Raw genomic sequence first — 20,856 nt, forward strand, 5'->3', positions numbered from 1 at the left:
AAATGAGGTGCAGTATTTGTGAGCAATCTGCTCTAAAACTAAAACACTTAAGAAAGTTCCTGAATGTACATGCTATACAATAACCAAAATGATACTGTTTGATCCAAACAATTAGAAACTCAACCTTTCTCCCAGTTTGCACTGTATATTATGTTTGCAGTTGATTACGGGGAGTAGGTGTGCTATTGACAACATTCATGCAATTCTTTGATTAACAGGCATTGCAGCTGTACATCTTTTACCTCGTATTAGGAGAGGATTCAGTTTTTAAGTCATGTCTTTGTTGAATATTTTATCTGACAATTTAAGTTAAACATCCTTAAAATTGTCAGGATATTGTTTAGTACTGTTACATATGTCTTTGTGTGATAATGCAGCCAACTCTACTGTCTGGACATTACATATAGTACTTGTCTATGATCTTTATTAACCAAGAAACATGAATGGCATACAGACTTGAAATGGTGTTTCTTTAAAATAAAATGTTTCTCATCAAAGATGAATTTGATTAACATGTTTTTCAAAGCTACATACAAAGTTTGAAGGGGCCCCGAGTGGCCGAGTGGTCTACAGCGCTCTCCGTTACGGATCACTGCCATCTCACCTCTGTCTGCGTGGGTTCGAGTCTCGGATTCGGCTAATGTGGGTATGTGAGAAAGATTGCCAGTAGCTTCTCGTGGGTCGGTGGTTCTTTCCAAGGTTTTCCCGGGTTCTTCCTCCACCATTAATACTGGCCGCCATGTATAGCCTATCGTGTGCTGAAAAATGGCGTTAAACCCTACAACACCACACCACAACACCACAAAGTTTGAAGCAATTTTTTTATCAGCAAGATCACTAAATCAACATGATGTGTAATATTGTGTCATGTGTTACAATCTATGTTGTCAAATTTAGCTTTTTCATAGAATTCATCATTCACTGTGAAAATAATTCATACTCTTAAGAAAAGAACCAACAAAAAAATCAGACTAAATATTCATCTTAAGCAAAGATGTGGCAATATATAATTTAATTGGAATGAGTATTTCCTGCATCATTGACAGCCAGTTGCATGATGATTTATGTATTTACCAATTCTGTAAACATTCACAAGCAGTAAAATTGCATCCCATTCTTTTGAACTTCCTACAAGTTTGTCTTAAACAATTCTGTGCATTTAATGTCCTCTAGGTAGGCCTATATGTCTCTGAAGCCATTAATTGTCTGTTTACGTTTTCCTGTTGTTATTTAATTTGTTTGATAAATATCATATCATTAACCATGATAGTGAGACATCTTGGTCTTAAATGTAAGCAAAGCAGTCAGCATTTTGAATCCATCATTATCTCACCTGGCTATAAAACTGAGTGAGTTTGTGGTATGGTTCTTTTTGTCCAGTATGTATTGTCCATTGTGTATCTTCTGTTATCTATACACAAGTGCTTTTTTAAGCCAACAGGGTCATTTCAGACAAGCTTTGCATAGAGCATATTGCTATGAAGGATTTTCAGTTGTAAACCAATAATGCTGATCTGCCATAATATATTCATTTTCTTAAATACTGCTGAATAGAATTTGACAAAATTTGAAAGACAGCATCCTGTCATTAAAGCTTGTCAGTTTTATTTAAATAATGTTGTCCACCATACTAATGCCTGTCATTACTAAAGATAGAAAAACATTTATATGACTTCTCAAAAACAACTTTACAGAATTGACACAAATTTGAGAGAAGCATGAAGTCAATTCAGTTTTTAACCTTACTTGTCATAGATCAGAAAAGGTTACGGGATGGTCTGTTGTCCATCATATGTCATCCATCAGTCCATTGTCATAAGTTTGTTATCGATACTCGTCCTAAACTACTTGAAGGATTGCCATCAGCACTTAAAGAAATTTTTTTTAGACACAGGCCCTGGGCTGGTGATTTAAATAAATTCACAAGCCTTTACTGAAATTCTATAGGACTGGACTCCAATTTCCATGTGTCGAAAATGTTCCCTTTTTTAATATTGTCACACAGTGTTGCAATGGCTACAATTCAAATATAAATTCAATAGGGTTCAAAGTGGTTTGAAGGTAATGCAAGTGTAATTAGTGTTCATCACTACACTCACTAGGGACTGGATAGTTCTGGTGTTCAAACTTCTCTGCTGGATTCTCTGAGAGAATCCTGTTCAGAACCAAGTGGATGTATGTCAATGTGTTGTTTGCATTATGTGCAAAGAATAGCCCCCCCCCTCTTTTTTTATGGCTGGAGTGCTTCACAAGGTAACACTCTGTCAACCAAGACTTCTAAACCTTGTTTTTGGTGGGCTCTGCTGATAGCTGATTGCTTCCTAAATTAGCTTCAGAAATGAGTCACACTTGAAAACTATTCCAACAAATAATCAAAGAAACATTGCCACTGTTCACAAACTTTTTAAAAATATAATACATGTGGCAATCCGGTATAAGGCCTTTTGAATTTGCATAAATCAAGCTGATTCACAAACCTTCATCTTGATTTTACTCACCAACATGATACCTCTATAGATTCAAATTATTTTCCAGGGTTCTAGGATCAGTTGCTGCACATCTATTGGTACTGTTTGCAATAAAAGTTCCCAGATTAACAGGCTAAATTGTGATGGTTCAGTATAAAAATGGAGCTTTTTTCAAAATGAGGCTCTCATGGTAATTTTGTCTTCTAACATCTCATATATTGTGTGCATTTTTGGAGGTTTGTAAACCAGTCTCTAGAACTGTAAACAAGACAAATAGCAGCTGTTAAGATCTCAATACCGAACTAGGCCTTTTGCGTGATTTTATTATTAGATTTCATTTTTTAAAAAGCAAACTTAATTCTTTTTAGAATGCAGGTGGAATGGAAAAGGTTTGTCTCAAATAAAGCAAAAACTATATACTTTTTAAAATTTGTATTTTGTATGAAAATTATTATTATTATTATCTGGGCAGCAGATAATAATAATAATAATAACAATAATAATAATAATCACCATGAGCTTAATAATACTATTTCGCAGTATTCACAACAACACTTACAGTAATAATAAATGGGACTGGTATAATATTCATAATGTTAGGTGTGAAAGATTCAGAAGAATGGACTTTTTGAAAATGATTACTGAATTTTCCCCCCTTTTTTCTAAAAATACTTATTATTTAAGTACTGATATTGTATGGAAATGTTTAATGCAGGAATTAAAGTGACATTTATTTACTTATCTTCTGTTTCTAAATATGGAGTTTATTATTTTGATTATTATTATTATTATTAAAAGTTTTGATATTTACCACATTCAGAAATGTATAAATCTGGTAATATTAAATGTAACAAGATGGAAGTTTTGGAAATAAAATATAATCTTCATTAAAGTTAGCAGACTAATGCCAAACTTTCAAACAATTTATTAGTCAACATCTACAGAAACAATCATTGATATGATTTTGTTAATTCAGTACTTCTACTTTTTACAGCATTGTTATCATGTACTTACCTACAATGTTTTACACATGTTCTCTACTGCTCTTTGTATTAATCCTGTATGTACTCATCCTTGAAGCCTTATGCATATTTTATTGTAGCAGTAGGTTAATTATCCAGTTTTTAATAACATTTTGTTGTTGAAAGACACCTCATCTTGTAAAAATTGTGCATTATATATGTATACATTTATACAAATGTCATTGTAGAAGGCCTCATGGAAGATTAGTCAGTTGACAAAATCAGCTTCTTCTTTAAATAAAGTCATTATTATTATTATTATTAGTATTGTTGTTGTTGTTATTATTATTATTATTTCATTGAGGACATTGTTAACATAAAATTGTTTCTTGTACATTTGCTTCTTGAAATTGTTTAAAAATTCAGTTTTTTTATACCACCATTTAAGATCCACTGAATACTCTGTGCAGATGGGACACTTAATTAAACATTAGAATCCTGTCCTTGAGTAATATTGTATTCCAGCGAAATGTCTGTTGGACATTAATCTGGGTGTCATGCCAGATATCCAACATTTGCACAGAATATTGAAGTCCAATTGCTCATGTGAAACACACATTTGAGAAAATCCAGCTTAGAACAAATTGAACATGTGTCAGATTAGAAGTCCAAAATCTGCACATCTGAAAATTTGGTTAGCTTTTCTTTGGCTCACAAGATTTAACAATATGCGCACATGAACTTCCAATATCTACCCTATTTGCAGTTCTCATGTGCAACATGTGAGAAGTTCATGAGAATTGGTGAAATTTTTCTGCATGGCTAACCCTAATCAATTGAGCAGAAGAAATTAAAAATAATATTATTTATTGCCAATCTTGAAAATTGACTAACTACTTTTCCAGGGTTTTTGATGCTGAAATATAACAAAAAAATTCCATGTCCAAACTATTCATAGTTTTCCAGACATGACCAGCCATTTCCATGCATAATGTCCATGGTTTCCATGATAAATTCTGCAAAATATTTCATTTTTGCACTGTTTATCAGGTTTTTCCTTGTTTTTCCATGGTGTTCCATCCTTTTGAAGAGCATACTATGGAAAATGTGTGTGTGTGTGTGATTAGGATTTTTAACATAGCTTTAAAAAAATTTCAGTCATATCACTACCATGTCTGCTGTGTGGCAGTTTATAGTGATGTCTAGCACTGGGGCATCATGCCGCAGACATGTAGCATGATGTCCCACCCAGTCACATTATTCTGACACCAGGCTGACCAGTCCTAACACTATCTTCTTAATGCTGAGCAGCTGTTATTGCCATTTTTGTAAGTTTTTTATATGACTCAGCTGGGGTTCGAACCCATGACTTCCCACTTCTGAGGCGGACGCTCTAACCACTAAGCCACCAGAGCTTTCTAATGAAAATGTACAGCAAGGTATATGTCTACCATTACTAAAAGTATAAAATCAGAAGGCATCGTACTAGTTAACATTTCTTTACCAATTAAATGTTAGGTAGATGTCAGCCAGGTAGGTGATCTTAGTCTCACATTTTTGGGATAAAATGTTGTTTGTTTTGTTTTTGCATCAAAGGATTGTTAAAATGTGGTGCAATGGTTAACCAACAGATGTTGAATATACAATGTGGTTTATTTGTCACAGATGAAGGCTAGGGCCAACATGAAGGGGACATTGATGCTGGAAACAGTGATTACAGATGAGGCTTAACATTTATTTGACTGCATTATTTTCAGGTGTTCAGTACAGACTAGTTGTGATCTGCAGCTCAGAGAATGAATACAAATCACACATCATTGCTGCTCTTGACAAGTTCCGGCGACCACCTTTTCCCATTATTGAAATTCAGCACAATGTGAGGAGAAACTTTAAAGTGTTGGAGGGCAATGCAGCTTCAGTTGTTGACTTTGACAGGTACAGTTTATAGTTTTATCTAGAAGTTTTAAATCCTGTTTCAGTTTTGATTTTTATTGTCTGAACCCAAACTACCATATTGACACAGTTATAAGTCTACTCAATTGCAAAATTGCCCCCCTCCCACCTTTTAGTGTCACAAAAAATCAATTTCTTTTTTGTAATAATACAAGTCAGATGTATTTTGCAAGCCAAATCTGTCTGAAAGGGTGACTGTCATCAGTGAGTCAGAGTTTCAATTTGGAAAAATAAACAAGCCAAAATGGATATATATATAGATAGCAAAAGAATAAAGACAACACAGTATAAAATACAATTATATCATGTCAAAAATAAATTGACAAATTACAATTGGACCATCTTCAAGTAATAAAATGCTAGAAAGTCCATAATGCTTGATATTTTAAATCTCTGACAAATCCATAAATTCAATTATAGATCACATACCAGTATGTAAATAGTAATTCAGAAATATTCCATTCAGAATATTCATACATCTTATAAATAGACAACAAAGTTAATTCCGTATTTGTCATTCAAAGTATTCTGTAAATGTCATTAATATCATCTTGTACAAAGTCCAAGAATATGTCCTCATTGTCTGATAAAGTTGTGAAATACTTTATCATCTAGTCATTATGAATTGCCATCTAGTCTAAATAAATATCGTCTGACTTCATTTTCTTGGCTTCACTGTTATATGCAGGTGCTTTTGTAGAAATGAACTTTGGCTCTTTAAGTAACACATTTGATCATCCAGCCTGTGAAATCAATTCAAGGATGCAGCGGAGTGTACTATAGAGCAAGATCACAGAGTTCACATAAACATTCTTGGTACTGAGCCAGTATCAAGCTTGTGGCTTGATCAAAATGTTGTCTGATGGGAAAACAAAAATGATGCTGCCTGTCAAGCTAAGGAATTAAGTTCAAACATTCACAGGAATTTGTAGAACTCTATTTGGTAATAAACAAGTATTTAATTTATGGCTCTATTAAAAAGGAATGTTAACTTGAAAACAAAGTTAGCACTGCTTTTATATACAAGACAGTTTTTAAAAGCCAAAAGCTTATCATGCCACATCCACTGGCAGAATACTTGGGTAAATATCATTTGGGAATTAAATATAACTTGTAAAAAAGGAAAATGTAAATTAAGGTAAAACATGTATTGCATTAAACACTTTGCTTATACAACAAAACACAAATTCCAGTTTTTCAGACTTGCTCAAAAACAGAAACAATAGACAAGAGTGCAAGAATCATGCAGAATTTGTATGAATTTGTGGACATTGAGTACAATGATGCATTAATTCTGCATTGATTAGATTAAAGTCTTGCATATAAAATGTACTTTGTGAGGTATGCAGTTATTATTTAACTTGTGTGCTTGTTAAAACACAAGTCATGCTACCAGTTGATGTCTCATAGCACTTGTCGCTACATATGTCTTTGTTCAGGTAGGCAACTTGTTTACATATATGGGTACTTTTTTAGCTGACATAAATGGTTGTCAGAATAAATTTGAAAAGCACACTGGGCCCTGAAACAATCATTCTGTCTTAGGTTTAACCTCACATTGATCACATGTTTAAAATATGAACTACAGAGAAAACCCAAAATGGCTGACTCCCAACATGTTTCAGCTTGGCTGATGATAGTTGTTGTTGTTGTTGTTCTAGGGTTTAACGCCATTTTTCAGCACAAGATAGGCTATACATGGCAGCCAGTATAACAGGTGGAGGAAGAACCCTGGAATACCCAGGGAAGAACCACCGACCCACGAGAAGCTACTGGCAGGCCTTCCCATGTACCCATGCTAGCTGAGCGTTGGACTTGAACCCACGCAGACAGAGGTGAGATGGCAACCATCCAGAATGGTGAGCATTTTAGACCACTTGGCCACTCTGGGCCCCGGCTGATGATAGTGATTTGAGAATGATTAAAAAGTTTTGAAGCATGTACAATTATTGGAGCTGAAAAAGTGTTAATGGTAATACCAGTGATGTTGAATGGGAGTCCAATCACAGAAGCTCATATTGTTGCTTAGAGTTTACCTATATTTTATATGTACAGTGTGACCTGCCATAAAACAGTGGTTGGGGTCCATAGAACCCATGTTATGGACTGAACCATGTTATAACCAATTCTGTTAGGTGAAGAAAATTATGTATTTACCTTAAATATACTCGAGAGACAGGGTGTGGGGTGTTACAAGTGGGTGCAAAAATGAGTGCTTTTGATTATATGAAGATAAACTAGACTGAAAATTGTGTATTGACAACTTACATTTGTGTAGTACAATCCATAATCCATCAAGTGCTGTACATGTATATAAGAAATCCATGAATTCGTGCATAGATCACATGTTATTAAATTCTTGTATCCCATTAGAAATCACAAATAACACACATATTAAAAAATTGAGAGTCCTTGTTTTGATCTATATCCAGTTGTCACTAAACAGATAGCTACAGTTGTCACAAATAGCACATGGCTATTGTTGTTTACGTGCTACATGTACATGTACTTAAATTGACCTGTTGTCTTGCTGAGGCTACCCAGGGGATAAGGCTATCAATAGGGAAATGAAAACATGAATGAATTAAAAGTGTAACAAACATCTCTGCATGATACCCCATCTTCAGTTACCTTGATGGCCAGTAAAATGGGAAATATAATTTTGTGTATTATCCTGCCATTGGAAGTGACCAAAATCATAAATTATTGCCTGCAGAAATGAAACTTTCATGGCACAATAAACATGTTTCAGTCACTTTGAAATATGCAAAAATCCATCAGATTTGATTGCTTTTATTTAAATTTGGTGCTGACTTTCATGAAAGCATAATTTTTGTTATTGAAGATTGTAGTTGGCTTTCTTAGGATGTAGGACGTGTGTTATTGAAGTTTCTGCTAAGGACAGCTTTGGAGGACCAAACATATGACTGTTTCTTGTTGAGGCGACAACATCAGATAACCTTAGAACATTGATTGAGACTAAAAAAAATTTAATTTGCTTAGTATTGATACAAAACAATTGTTTTTTTCAAAGGTAATCAGTTTTCTTTGAAGTTTCAGGAAAACTTTTTTCTGTGTACATTTGAAAGACAAAGTACTTAGCCATTGTTTGGTCTATTGTAGCAGTTACTGTTCCTGCCTTCAAAAGTTGGTCGATTGTAGCTAGTCCCAGTAGCATGACTATTGGATAGTCCAAGAAGTAGATCTCGTTTTTTTTTTTTGGTGACATTTCTGGTAGCAGGGTGATACGGCCTTTTACACATGCATCAGAAAAAAAGGCCAACAGGTGTTCTGTTCTGACAGGGATTACTACAAAAAAAGTTAGTGATTCTGAAGGATTTAATTCTTTGAGTGAAAGAAGAAGAATTTTATTTACCATCCACATACAAAAGTCAGTCTAAATATATTAATTACTAGCAAGCAGCCAATAGTCTGACACTATTTTGTCCGAAAGATCCATTATAAGATAGTGTCTTGTCCAGTTGATCTCCGCTACAAGAGGTGTAAAAAAATAACTGAATAAAAAAATTATCTCACAGCATACAATACTCAGGCCAGATGTCAAAATCAGCGGATTATGATATAACAATGCACTGTTAAGATGGTTTGCCAGTATGAACATAGAATTTGTTTATCTAATAATAAATAAATTCCAGTGCATTTTATATCATATTTGTAGTTTCCTTTCACAGTTCCTCTGAATTTCATTACTCTGAATCCAAGGTTGTATATAAAAGTTTAAACTGCCACTATTGTCAAAAAAAACCAACTTGTCAGATAGTATATTTTGTTGCCAGTAAGGAAAGTAATCACAATTTGTGACATTGGCTAGGCCAGCGTGATCACTGAATAAACATTTTACAAGTTATTTTTCATACTTGTAAGAAGAAAAACCCTTTTCCATGTAGGAGAAAAATACATGTATATGGAATTGCAGCAGCCACACCATCATCATTTATTATTAGAATTCATACATGATCTCTTACGCAAAATGATAATAAACTTTATACACATTAGTTTTCATATTTCTAAGAAATAAAACAAAAATGTTCATGATTGAGAAAAATACATGTTTATAATATCTCAGGAGCCATGCCAAAATCAATGTTATATCCAAAATCATGTTATATCCAAATTCATGTTATATCCAAAATCATCTTATATTCAAAATCATCTTATATCCAAAATCATGTTATAACAGCGCGTGCTATAGTGGAGTCACACTATAATTTATAGGTAAATTGTAAGCAATGATACAAGAGCCTGGGTTCCAGTATACATGCAGGATGGACAAAAACAGACTGCCTGCTGATCAACCCCCCTATTCAACTGTGTTTTGAAATCAAATGTAGAAAAGTCAGAATTCCAAACAGTTGGAAAGTAGAGTGCAATTTTCATTTCTTTTCATAAATATTTCAATACTGAAGGGTGTTGTGCTAAAAACTCTTGAGCACTCTAAGGGTTAGGATAAACCAAAAAAATAAAATCCTAAATTTTGTTTAGATCAAATGCCTCTTTCTGAACAAGCAGACTATAGCAGTGATGGTTTTATAACGCTATTACACCATTATGGAACAGATAAGAAATCTGGCAAAGTGAAATGTGGCAGACCTCATATCAGTATAAAAAAATCTTATTCTGAGACAGAGATATCCAAGAGACAGTACTATGAGCTGTGGAAAATTGTAAATATCAACAATAATGAACAGTTTCCCAGCTTGTTCAAGCTAGCTGTGTGTATGCCTCTTCAGACAGCAGACTATGAAAGGGGTTCTCAGGACAGAACACTATTCATACAAAGATAAGAAACAGATTAACCTTATAAACCATAAACAGATTAATGAGGAGACATCTTATGAAGATTTTGATGTTAACAGAGCTTTAAAAGAATGAAGCAGGCAGAAAGAAAGATGGATATTTGAGTGTTAAGTAAATATATTTAATTTTAACTGTTTCCTACTCCCCCTCTTCTCACTCTTTTTCTACATACCCTTCATTTTGGTGACGGGGGTGGGGTAAAATCCTGGCAGCATCTCAGTAAATAACATTGACTCTGCATTGGATAGGATTTAATTACAGGTAATTACAGGTAATCTTTTCAAATTATTAAAATCCAAATAACTGTTGATGTTAGCATGATGTAATGAATACCATCATGAAACAGATAAGACAGTTCATACTATATATGCACTTTTTAATGGGAATAGGGGCATAAAAACATAAAAAATAATTTGGATTGAGAGTATCATTGTGTACTGCAGACATCTATAGATTCCAACCCATTACCCCTAGATTTATCAAATTTGTCTGTATGTCACACTTATATGATGACTCCTACTTTGCATGATTCAAATTTGAGTTTGAAAAAATGTTGATTTATAAGCATGTATATGCTGTATATTTTGATATCTTGCTGGTTTGTGATAGGATCATCTTGATTGGTACTCTTTGTTTTTAGATCTGTTCATCCTGGAAAGTTTAGAATGTATGCCAGATAAAACCCATGTGACACTGTAGGTATGCCAATGATGATCTTGCAGTCTTTTTATGTCCTTTAAGCAGTTAATCCAGTTTTACTTCACCTAACTACTGGCTTAATATGGACAACTGAGCTTATGGAAGCCACTGTCCATCATGCATCCTATTTTTGAAACTTCTCAAATCTCTATAGACTAAGTTTGATCAAATTTAGCACAGATCATCATGCCGTAGAGGAATTTAAAACTATTACAAATGCTGCTGCTTCACCATCTAATATAATAATACTAAGAAAAGTTAAAAGGCTTTATGAATGACTTTTAAAAATCCACTGGACATAATCTGATAAAATTGTATTGAAAGCATCCTAAATTAAAATCATTTTACAGTGAAACCTCTCAAAACTGAAAACCTTGCAGCCCAGAATTCAGTTTTGAGAAGTTTTGATTTTACTGGAGAGAGAGAGAGAGAGAGATAATGTAATTAGTAGAGCATGTTTTTAAAAATGCAAAATAAAATTAGCAGTTTTTTTTGTGGGGGTGGGGACACATCTGGGGTGGGTTTATAATGTGTCATTCACAGTACTTGTATTTGAGAAAGAATTCTAGATTTTGGGTTTTGGAGTTATTACATACTGTATGCTTTGTTGTTTTGCCAGGTCCTGTGTACGTGTTGTAAAATCCCATCAAGCAGGCATGGGAAAATCTCTTTATGTTATGAGAAGAAGTGAAGAGCTTGCCAAACAAAATTCCCACTATAAAGCTATGGATTTCATCACCATCCGTCTCCAGGACAAAGAGCTAAATGTCACACATGTGATGCAGATTCTTCTGAACCACATAAAATCACCTGGGTCTACCACACCTCGCATCTTCCACCTGGACATTGCACATGAGGTAATTAGCTGCAAGGCTTAAAATGTTCAAACTAGTCAGTTTTGTTTGTACCCCCTGTGACATTTTCCTGATTAATTTATGAGGAAATTCAGCAGATATTTTGCAGCACCACTTTGATAGAAGCATGTGTAGAAAATATTAAAAGAATTAGTGTTCAGAGGGTAATAAGAGCATTTCTTACACACGAAATGTGTAGAAACTGCACTTGAATTGTTCTGCAACATGGGAGTGCAAGAGTATTAGCTCAAAATAAGATTTACTTACACAGAGTGACAAGACTCTTGTTTTATATAGTATATATAGCATATTAGGAAATCACATTCTAGTGTATGCAATAATAATTAGCACATTTCATGGGATAAGAAGCTGATTCCTTGATATAAGAAATTATATAGTTTTAATCATATAAAGTTAATTTTCTACATTATTAAAATTTGAACTTCTTAAAAAAAAAAAATGCTTTTGTCTGCAGTGATCTAATGAACTAAATTCAATATCTTATCCCTAGAGCTGTTGACAGCTTTAGTTCATGTTTATACTGGAATGCTATGTTATCACAGGTCTTAAAGTTAGCAATCAGTAAATGAAGATACTGACTTTGAGATATTATATATGTTTATTTGGTGTTCTTTCCCTAGTGAAAATGTGACTGAAATTTCAAGGAAATTTCACTGTTATTTTTGTTAAATTTAAGGAAATTTCACTGACAGTTTTGGTCAGTATATTTGTGAGATGTCACTAAAAGTTTGGTGAGATCTCACCAAATATCACTGAACTTTTAGTGACTGAAATTTACTAAAATTTTGCTGAAATTGTGGTGAGATTTCGCTAAACATTTTACCAAAACTTTCACAGAAATTTTGGTGAGATCTCAATCAAATTTAATGAAATTATAGTGAAAATTTCACAAAATGTTTAATGAGAATTGGACAGAAATTTTGGCAAGATTTCACTAAGCTTTCTATGAAAATTTGGTGAGATTTTACTAAGATTGTGGTTAGATTTCACTAAAATTTTGACAATGGTATTCACTGAAATTTCATTGAATTACCAGTGCATTTTGAGTGAAATTTCTGAGCTTTTAAAGTATTTCACTAAGTTCCAGTAATTTTTCATAGATCTTTCAAAAGGTTTCAGATGAAATAATGGATATGAATCATTCAACACTGTATTAACCAGAGTAATACTTCAAATTAAATTTAAACAATATTATACAGCTGTAATAATTACATGACATCCACAAGAAATGGGAGTTGTATTGCAGACTCGACTTTTTGAATATACAAACTATTATGCTATTGTGATCACTTGAATGAGGCCTTTGATCCATGAGCAGCCATAACAAATATTTATCATGATATAATTAGTCTAATTTTACTCAGAATTCTGACACAACTAGACTATTTTACTAATATAAACAGTAATATCACTTACAATATTGAAAAATGATTCTTCTTGTAGATCATGAAAATGTCTGCAAAGATATGACCATCTTTGATAGACATGGGTATCTGGCAATAATATCATCACTTATCCACCAGTGATCTATACATTGCCCCTCCTTAAATTCTTGAAGTGAATCAGTTTAGAATTGTATAACTTCTTATTTAACATGTTAGTTCTTAATGTAGAGTTGGTACTAGTAGTTCTAATCTTCATGGCAAAAATTGCAAAATGCTAGACCTGGCATCCAATTTTCTTACAGATTGACAAATTGCATTTCCATTGACTTTGCATTCCAGCCATTCTCATTTCTGTACATTTTTCAAACCATTATTCAAACTCGTCTCCCACTGGAAAATTCAAATCACCATGTTTGGCAAGCATGATCATTTACTTACATAAGATTCCATTACATGAAGTTTCATTGGGCAAGAACACATTTTTTACCAGTGAGAAGGCTCTTAACAGTGATCATCTGCTAAATAATATGCAGAATGAATACTGTTATAAGGATCATTATGGAATGGGACTAGACAGACCATATTTTATTAATGATTAGAAACATTTTTGGAGGTGATTTTTAAAAAAAACAGTCCATGACAAAGAAAATTGTATTCAGGTCAAGAGAAAAGCAGGAACCCTGAATTAAAACAGAAAACAATCTCATCATATGATGGTAATTAAATCCAATTTAAGTTATCAAAAAAAAGAAAAGGAAAAATAGGGAGGAAAGCTGTGAAAAGAAGTTATTGTTCCCAAAATGAACAATAAAATTGTTCAAAATGTACAAGAGACAAAAAGTAAATTATATTAAATATGGAATCAAGGCTCATTTTTTATATCAGTAAAGTACTGTTTCTCAATGATTTTCATTGATATTATGATCACAAAATCTTAATGATATTTAAATTTTTTTGGGCAAAATCTTGTACATTTAATTTCCAGTTTAGTAGGTAATCAATAAATATTCCAGTTTGAATAATAATAATAATAATAATAATAATAATGACCTTATTTAAAGAGGGTAACACAACTACCGTATTTTCCGGCCTAAAAGTCGATGCGGAGTATAAGTAGAATTGACCAATTTTGTAAATTTTCCATCCTTCGTCCATATATAAGTTGATTTGGAGTATAAGACGAGGCCAGGTCAATAACTTGGCTTTGTATTTTATACTAGTAACTTCCGGTTGCATGAATATTGATGGTATCATTGTATGATATTCCATATTACTGGCAATCGTGAAATTGCATTACCAATGCTAACATGCTTGTGATTTTACTTCTGAACTGCTATATTTTGTTATCAATTGACACAGCTGAATAAACAGTCCATGCTTGTTTTATTATAATTGAAAGCACATCCATGTTGTAGTTCATTTTATTACATGTAGTTACGAACGTAACTTATACAAACTTGTCATTTTCTATCTTAAGTTTGAAAGTTACGGACTCCGTTAAATCGATTCATATATATACTATTTTTTAAGTGTTTGTTCTGTTTGGACTTGGATATAATTAACATTTTATTACTAATCTATTCAATGATATACCCCACTATTATCTTTATCGGCGAGTTCGAATACAAAGTAATGGGTATGATCTTTTGTCCTTATAACAAATTTTGTATGGACAATGACTTCAATAAAATGTTGACAGATTTTCATTTCCCTAAAAAAAGCCTCATTTCCCTACTGGCAGCCTCGCTGATTTGACCTATTCTGTCGATTCTTGCCCTCAGTCTGGTTTCAATTATAGCCAAAGCGCTAAGCATGTTTAATTACCGTGTAAATAACACTGCATAGCCATGTGGTTGTTGTGACAATGTACATCGTAATTAAAACAAGAATGAATTGTTGATTTAGAGATGTTTATTGATAATGGAATATAGTAGGCTCGTAATACATGAGGATTATCACAATCGTCAGGTAACTCAAAATACCGTCTTTTTTCTCTTTGCAAAAGCTACAAATAAAAACCGCCCTGAATAAAAGAACGATCTTGTATACGGACAATTTTTTTCATTTCTCACTCTCTCTCTCTCGTGCGCACACACACAAGCATGCGTGCGCTCACAATATATCTGATTTTAGTTTAGTTTAAACCATATTTGTTTTAATTATGATATCCATTGCAACAAGAGCCACATGGCTGTGCATGCTATGATTATTCCTTCCAGTTGAAAAGATTGATCAAAATATACCGAACTCATTAAAATGTGCCTGTACTCTAGCAATGAAAACAATGCCCATGGCTAAATTCATTATTTACATCTAGAGAAGGGAGTGGGCATCATTTCCTGTTGTACTTAATCCCATTGATATTAAAAACGGGTGGCGTAATTGATGCGGATTAATGATAAAGAACAATGGGGTACCGGCAATATGGTAACTAGTATCGGTAGCTAAAGCCAATATCAAGGTCTAAACAATTGCGGCAACTGGCTTTGATTGTTGTTGGAAACCAAAGACCAGTTTATCAACAACCAGTATAATCAAAGAGAGACACCGAATCGTCAGCTGGTTAAGAATGAATATAGGTGAAGTGTTGACATTACAATTTGCTTTAAACTGAATTGCAAAACTAAAAATCATGGATCACTGATGATCTATGAGTACTGGTAGTCGATCTATGTATCTGATTTTAGTGTAGTTTAAGCCTAATTTGTTTGAGAAACTTTGTCGAATACAATTAGAAACATATGATTTGGGGGATTCAGTAGAATGCATGATCTACATTATTTTATAAATAATCATAGAATGCTCGAGTTAATATGGATTACATCCCTTTGTAGGATCAATTGGATCAATCAAAAAGCTATGCCGGTAATTGCGCACGTGTGTCCAACATTATACTGGAAAATCAAATATTAATGGACCAGTTATTTCATATCTTTTTTTTTTAGGAACAAACAATATGCTTTGAATTAGTACAGTACACTATAGAGTATAGACCGTAAGTGTGCTATGCGGCCCGGTGAAGTTTTTACCGGTACAGTAAATTGTTTTCTTTTATTTTATGTTTGAGAAATAAGAAAAAACATGCAGAATGCAAAATAAATAATGACAAAACTTACAAATATAAACGCAGTCATATTAGTTCATGACAATTTATTGACATAGTAATTTAACATGAATTTGTACTTCTATGTGACCTGTTTTCGATTATGCCGATTATAGAGCAATGTCAATAGCATACCGGATACTGTAATTCATATATAAGTCGATGCAATTTCAATGACACAATCCATATATAACTTGATTCAGAGTATAAGACGAAGACCGAACTTGCAAGTCAAAAAGTATCGACTTATACGCCGGAAAATACTGTAGCTAAAAACTAATCTACCTTGAGGCCCTCATACAAAGGAATTTATTTATTTTAGTTGCATCTCTGATGCCACTGGATATATTGGGTTTGGAAGAAGGAAATAGAGTGGGCATTTCAAATCGCAACTGGAATACTATTCCAGAGTATTGGAAACTTTTTTTTAAATAACTCCTTATTTGGTTTGGGAATTTTATACTGTTTGGTAGACGTGGATTGCAGGTGGGGAGTATTACCAGGTAGCCTATACTGGAATAGTGATTGTAAATATTCAGGAGCACTATTATGAGATATCCTGTACATTAATTTGGCTTTTCTTAAACAGATTCGGTCTTTAATGGGTAATATTTTTAACCTACCAGCTAAACTTTCCTTGCTTTCTTTCTGGACTGATATTAGCCCAGATGCTCTTTTTTAAAGATGTGCCAGCTTTGCTATGTTTTTATCATTTGAATTACCCCATACTGTATTACAGTAGTCTAAATAGGGTTGCATGTAACTGTTATAAAATAGTTTTCTTTGCCTTTCAGGGAGAAAATGTCTTATCCTACTGAGAAGTCATAAACTTGAATTGACTTTTTACTGATATGTTTGATATGTTCAGTCCATGATAGGTTATTATCTACCAGAACACCAAGTAGTCTATCATGACAGTCCATTTGCAAATTGTTATCCTTCCATGTCAGACATAGTTTATCACTATCAAGATTTGTCCTTCATTGCCGTGTTGAGATAAGTAATATTTTAGTTTTACCAGTATTTACCACCATGCCATTGCATGTGCACCAGTTTTCCAGTTTGTTTAGGGCATTCTGTAAAAAAAAATCGAGTTCATGCTTTGTGTTTTGGATGGCTGACAATGTTGTGTCATCTGCATAGAGACCTGTAGATGATATTGAGTCTCTTAGTAAAAGTGGTCATTAATAAATAAAATGAATAGTAATGGACCTAGAATTGAGCCTTGTGGTCCTCCATATCTAATTGTTTCAGGTTCAGACAGAACATTATTTACGTAAACATGTTGTGTTCTCTCACTTAAGTAAGAAGTAAACCGTCTAATTCTTTCACCGCACTGGTAGATTTTCAGTTTCTTCAAAAGGTTTTCATGATCCACGATGTCAAAAGCTTTCCTGAAATCTACAAATACAGATCATATTATTCTACCTCGGTCAAGTGCTTGAAGCCAATTATCAGTTAGGGAGATCAAGGCAGTCTCACAGGAATGTTTCTGCCTAAATCCTGATTGATTAGGATGTAACAGCAAGTGTTTGGTTAAATATGACATGAATGAGTCATGGCCATGTTTTTCAATTAATTTTGACAAGTTTGGTAGTATTGAGATTGGTAAGTAGTTATCAGCATCATCCTTAGAACCAGAATTATGAATAGGAGTTACTTTTGCAGTTTTCCATATTTTGGGGACAGATGAAGTTGCAATACTTTAATTATGAATGTTATGCTATCTACAATAGCAGAGGCAGAAGACTTAATGAGTCATGGACCAATCTGATTAAGTCCTGTAGCTTTCTTGGATCAAGTTCACTGAGACATTTTTGAACAAAGTTTTTTGATACTGGTGGGATAGAGAAACATACCTCATTTGAGATTTTGCTGCTGCGGAACTTTTTCAGTTCATTAAAATTGTTTTCTATCATGCGTTCTTTTAACTTTGTGGTAATGTTGGTGTAAAAAATGATTGAAAACATTTGCAATGTAAGTTTCATCAGTGACTATGGTGTAATTTACCAGAAGTGAGTGAATTTTATTTGTCTGTTTTTTGTGTGTTCCTCCAGTGAGTTCATTGAAGACTTTCCAAATGGAATTTTGTGTTGCTCTTTTGCTTTTCAAGCAATGATTGGTAATAAGGTTTTTTTTATAGCTTTTTTAATCATACTTGTTATTTTATTTCTCCGTACTTTATATTGTGCATGGTTTCCCATAGCCTTGAATTGGTCTTATATTTTCATAGCATCTAAGATTTCAGTAGTAAGCCAATTAGGTTGAATTTCAGTCTTTACTCAATGTACTTTCAGTGGTGCATGCTTAGATACTACATCCATGAATAAGTCAGTCCACACCCTCATGGCTTCATCTATGTCATCCAAATTTTGAATCATATTCCATGGAACTTTATATAGGTCATTGAGAAATTAGTCTTCATTAAAATTTTTGAACAATCTGGAAGTGATCGTTTTGTGTGTATTTTTCTTACTTTTCTTGCGTTTAACCTTTCTTATCAAAAAAGTAGGATAGTGGTCACTAAGACCAACATTCGGTACATTAACACAAGCCACATTGTCTGGTAGGTTGGTATAAATGTGATCAATAAGAGTGCTCGATTTTTCTGTTACCCTTGTGGGCTCATTTACCAGCTGGTTTAGGCCTAATGATTTGATAAATTCCATCCAGTTTTGTTCCTTATTTGAGTATTGAAAAGGTCCTTATTTATATCTCTGAGTATATATGTTTCTTTCTCTTGTACTAGAACATTTTCCATTTGTTTCAAGAAGATATCATTCCAAATTGCTTTGGAGGAAGGTGGCCTATAAATGAAACCAACTAGGAATGATTTTGCATTATTTTGAAAAATTTCCAGCCAGATCCTATCAATTTCATATGACTCCAAGTCAAGTCGCCTTTCTACATTTACATCTTCCCTAATGTATACAACAAGACCCTCCCCCCCCCCTCCCTGGCCCCCGCTGTCTCTCTCTGTCCCTATGTAATGGTTTATTGTAGCCTTGACAGTGAAATAGATCATCATTGTGGTTAGTATCTAATTTGGTTTCAGTGAGTCCTAAAACATGTATATTTTTTTCCTTGGAAGACAACATTAATTTAATCTCGTCTATTTTTCCCACAATACCTTGTACATTTAAGTGACCTATGTTAAAACCTTTCGTATTTAGTTTCATATCAATTATATGTATGTCATCATGCAATGGGGTACTCACTGAGATTGTCTCCACACTACTTTTATCATTCTTACATCCTATTTCTATATTTAAATTGTGTATGTATATTAGCATCTTCAAAGTCACATACAAACATTGAAAATCCATTAACTATTTCATCTACAATAGTGTCCATTTAATAATTAGAGTCAAGAGTTTCACTAGGTACATATTGATTTGTTGTAAATGAAGCATTGGCATTCTCCTCTTTGCCAGCTTCCTAATATGTATAATGCATTGATGGACAAAGTCTTTGTCTGTGTCCATATTTATGGCATCTGAAGCACTCAATCTGTTTGCCAATGATGGCATACCTGTGTCATGTGCCCAGTTCCTCCACAGTAGAGACAGTACTCTTCATTATAGTGCCTGAAAATGGGGGAATACATGTTAATATATATATTTTTTGATGACATATACTTGTCATGTTATTAGGATCTTGATGTATATGCTACACAAATTGTAAGTCATTATTTATTATAAAATTGTAATAAAATATTGAAGTTTATTCTTGCACTTCTCATGTGTAGCATTTCTTCATGTGAATAGATAATGCAAACCAATATCAGTGTTGCTCATTAACAGTAAGCACAAATGTAGCAGGTGCACACTATATATATATTTTAATATTTTAGTAACATGAGGATTCCCTTCACACTCAGAGCAAATACCAGATTGCTTATTTATGAAAAGTTATTCATAAATTAACTTTAACTTTTATACATGAAATATTTGAGATAATATCACATGCAGTCTTGGAATTTTTTGACGAGTTTACAAATTAGTAAGGACTTGATAACATTATTTTCTTTTGCTTTCTTTCAAAATTTATCACAGATTTTTAAAATCGTCCACACTGTGCACATGCTTCACTTACATTCAGTAGAGAACAAGACTGACGGCCCCAAGTGGCTGAGTGATCTAAAGCATTCACTCACAGTTAAGGATCACTGCCATTTCTCCTCTGTCTGCATGGGTTTGAGTCTTTAGCTTGGCCAGTGTGGGTATGTAAGAAAGCATGCCTGTAACTTCTTGTGTGTCAATGGTTCTTCCGGCGGGGGTGGGGGGTGGGGGGGAATTCTCCCTCCATCAGTTATACTGGTCACTATGGTTTTTGATTTGAAAATTTAAAAAAGTTATTACTCTGTTTCTGAAAGACTTTTATAATTGATTTTCGTAGGTACAGGAGGGAATAGACTTTTTCCTGTTCAATCTGCTGATCCTGGGATGTTTGACAGACAAATCAGGGTATGTTTGGAGACGTTCACCTCAAGATCTGTATCTGGTGGAGACAGTGCCAATATTTGAGAAAAAGGTATTGCTTTATTTTAGATGATAATAATAATAACAATGGCATTGCACTTTAAATTTAAGA

At 33.5% G+C, this 20,856-nt stretch overlaps 1 protein-coding gene across 1 annotated transcript in view; it reads left to right on the forward strand.

Moving 5' to 3' along the window:
• LOC149786029 (E3 ubiquitin-protein ligase rnf213-alpha-like) overlaps nt 1-20,856 on the forward strand; it is a 598,535-nt gene that overhangs the window by 206,249 nt on the left and 371,430 nt on the right. Inside the window, exons 28-30 of the mRNA XM_089976317.1 lie at nt 5,188-5,365; nt 11,520-11,757; nt 20,662-20,796. Coding sequence (XP_089832443.1) covers nt 5,188-5,365; nt 11,520-11,757; nt 20,662-20,796 — 551 coding nt within the window. The remainder of the gene's footprint in view (nt 1-5,187; nt 5,366-11,519; nt 11,758-20,661; nt 20,797-20,856) is intronic.

The sequence above is a fragment of the Sinohyriopsis cumingii genome, chromosome 12 (assembly GCF_028554795.1).
Source record: "Sinohyriopsis cumingii isolate HCF-2022 chromosome 12, ASM2855479v2, whole genome shotgun sequence".
Lineage (NCBI taxonomy): Eukaryota > Metazoa > Mollusca > Bivalvia > Unionida > Unionidae > Sinohyriopsis > Sinohyriopsis cumingii.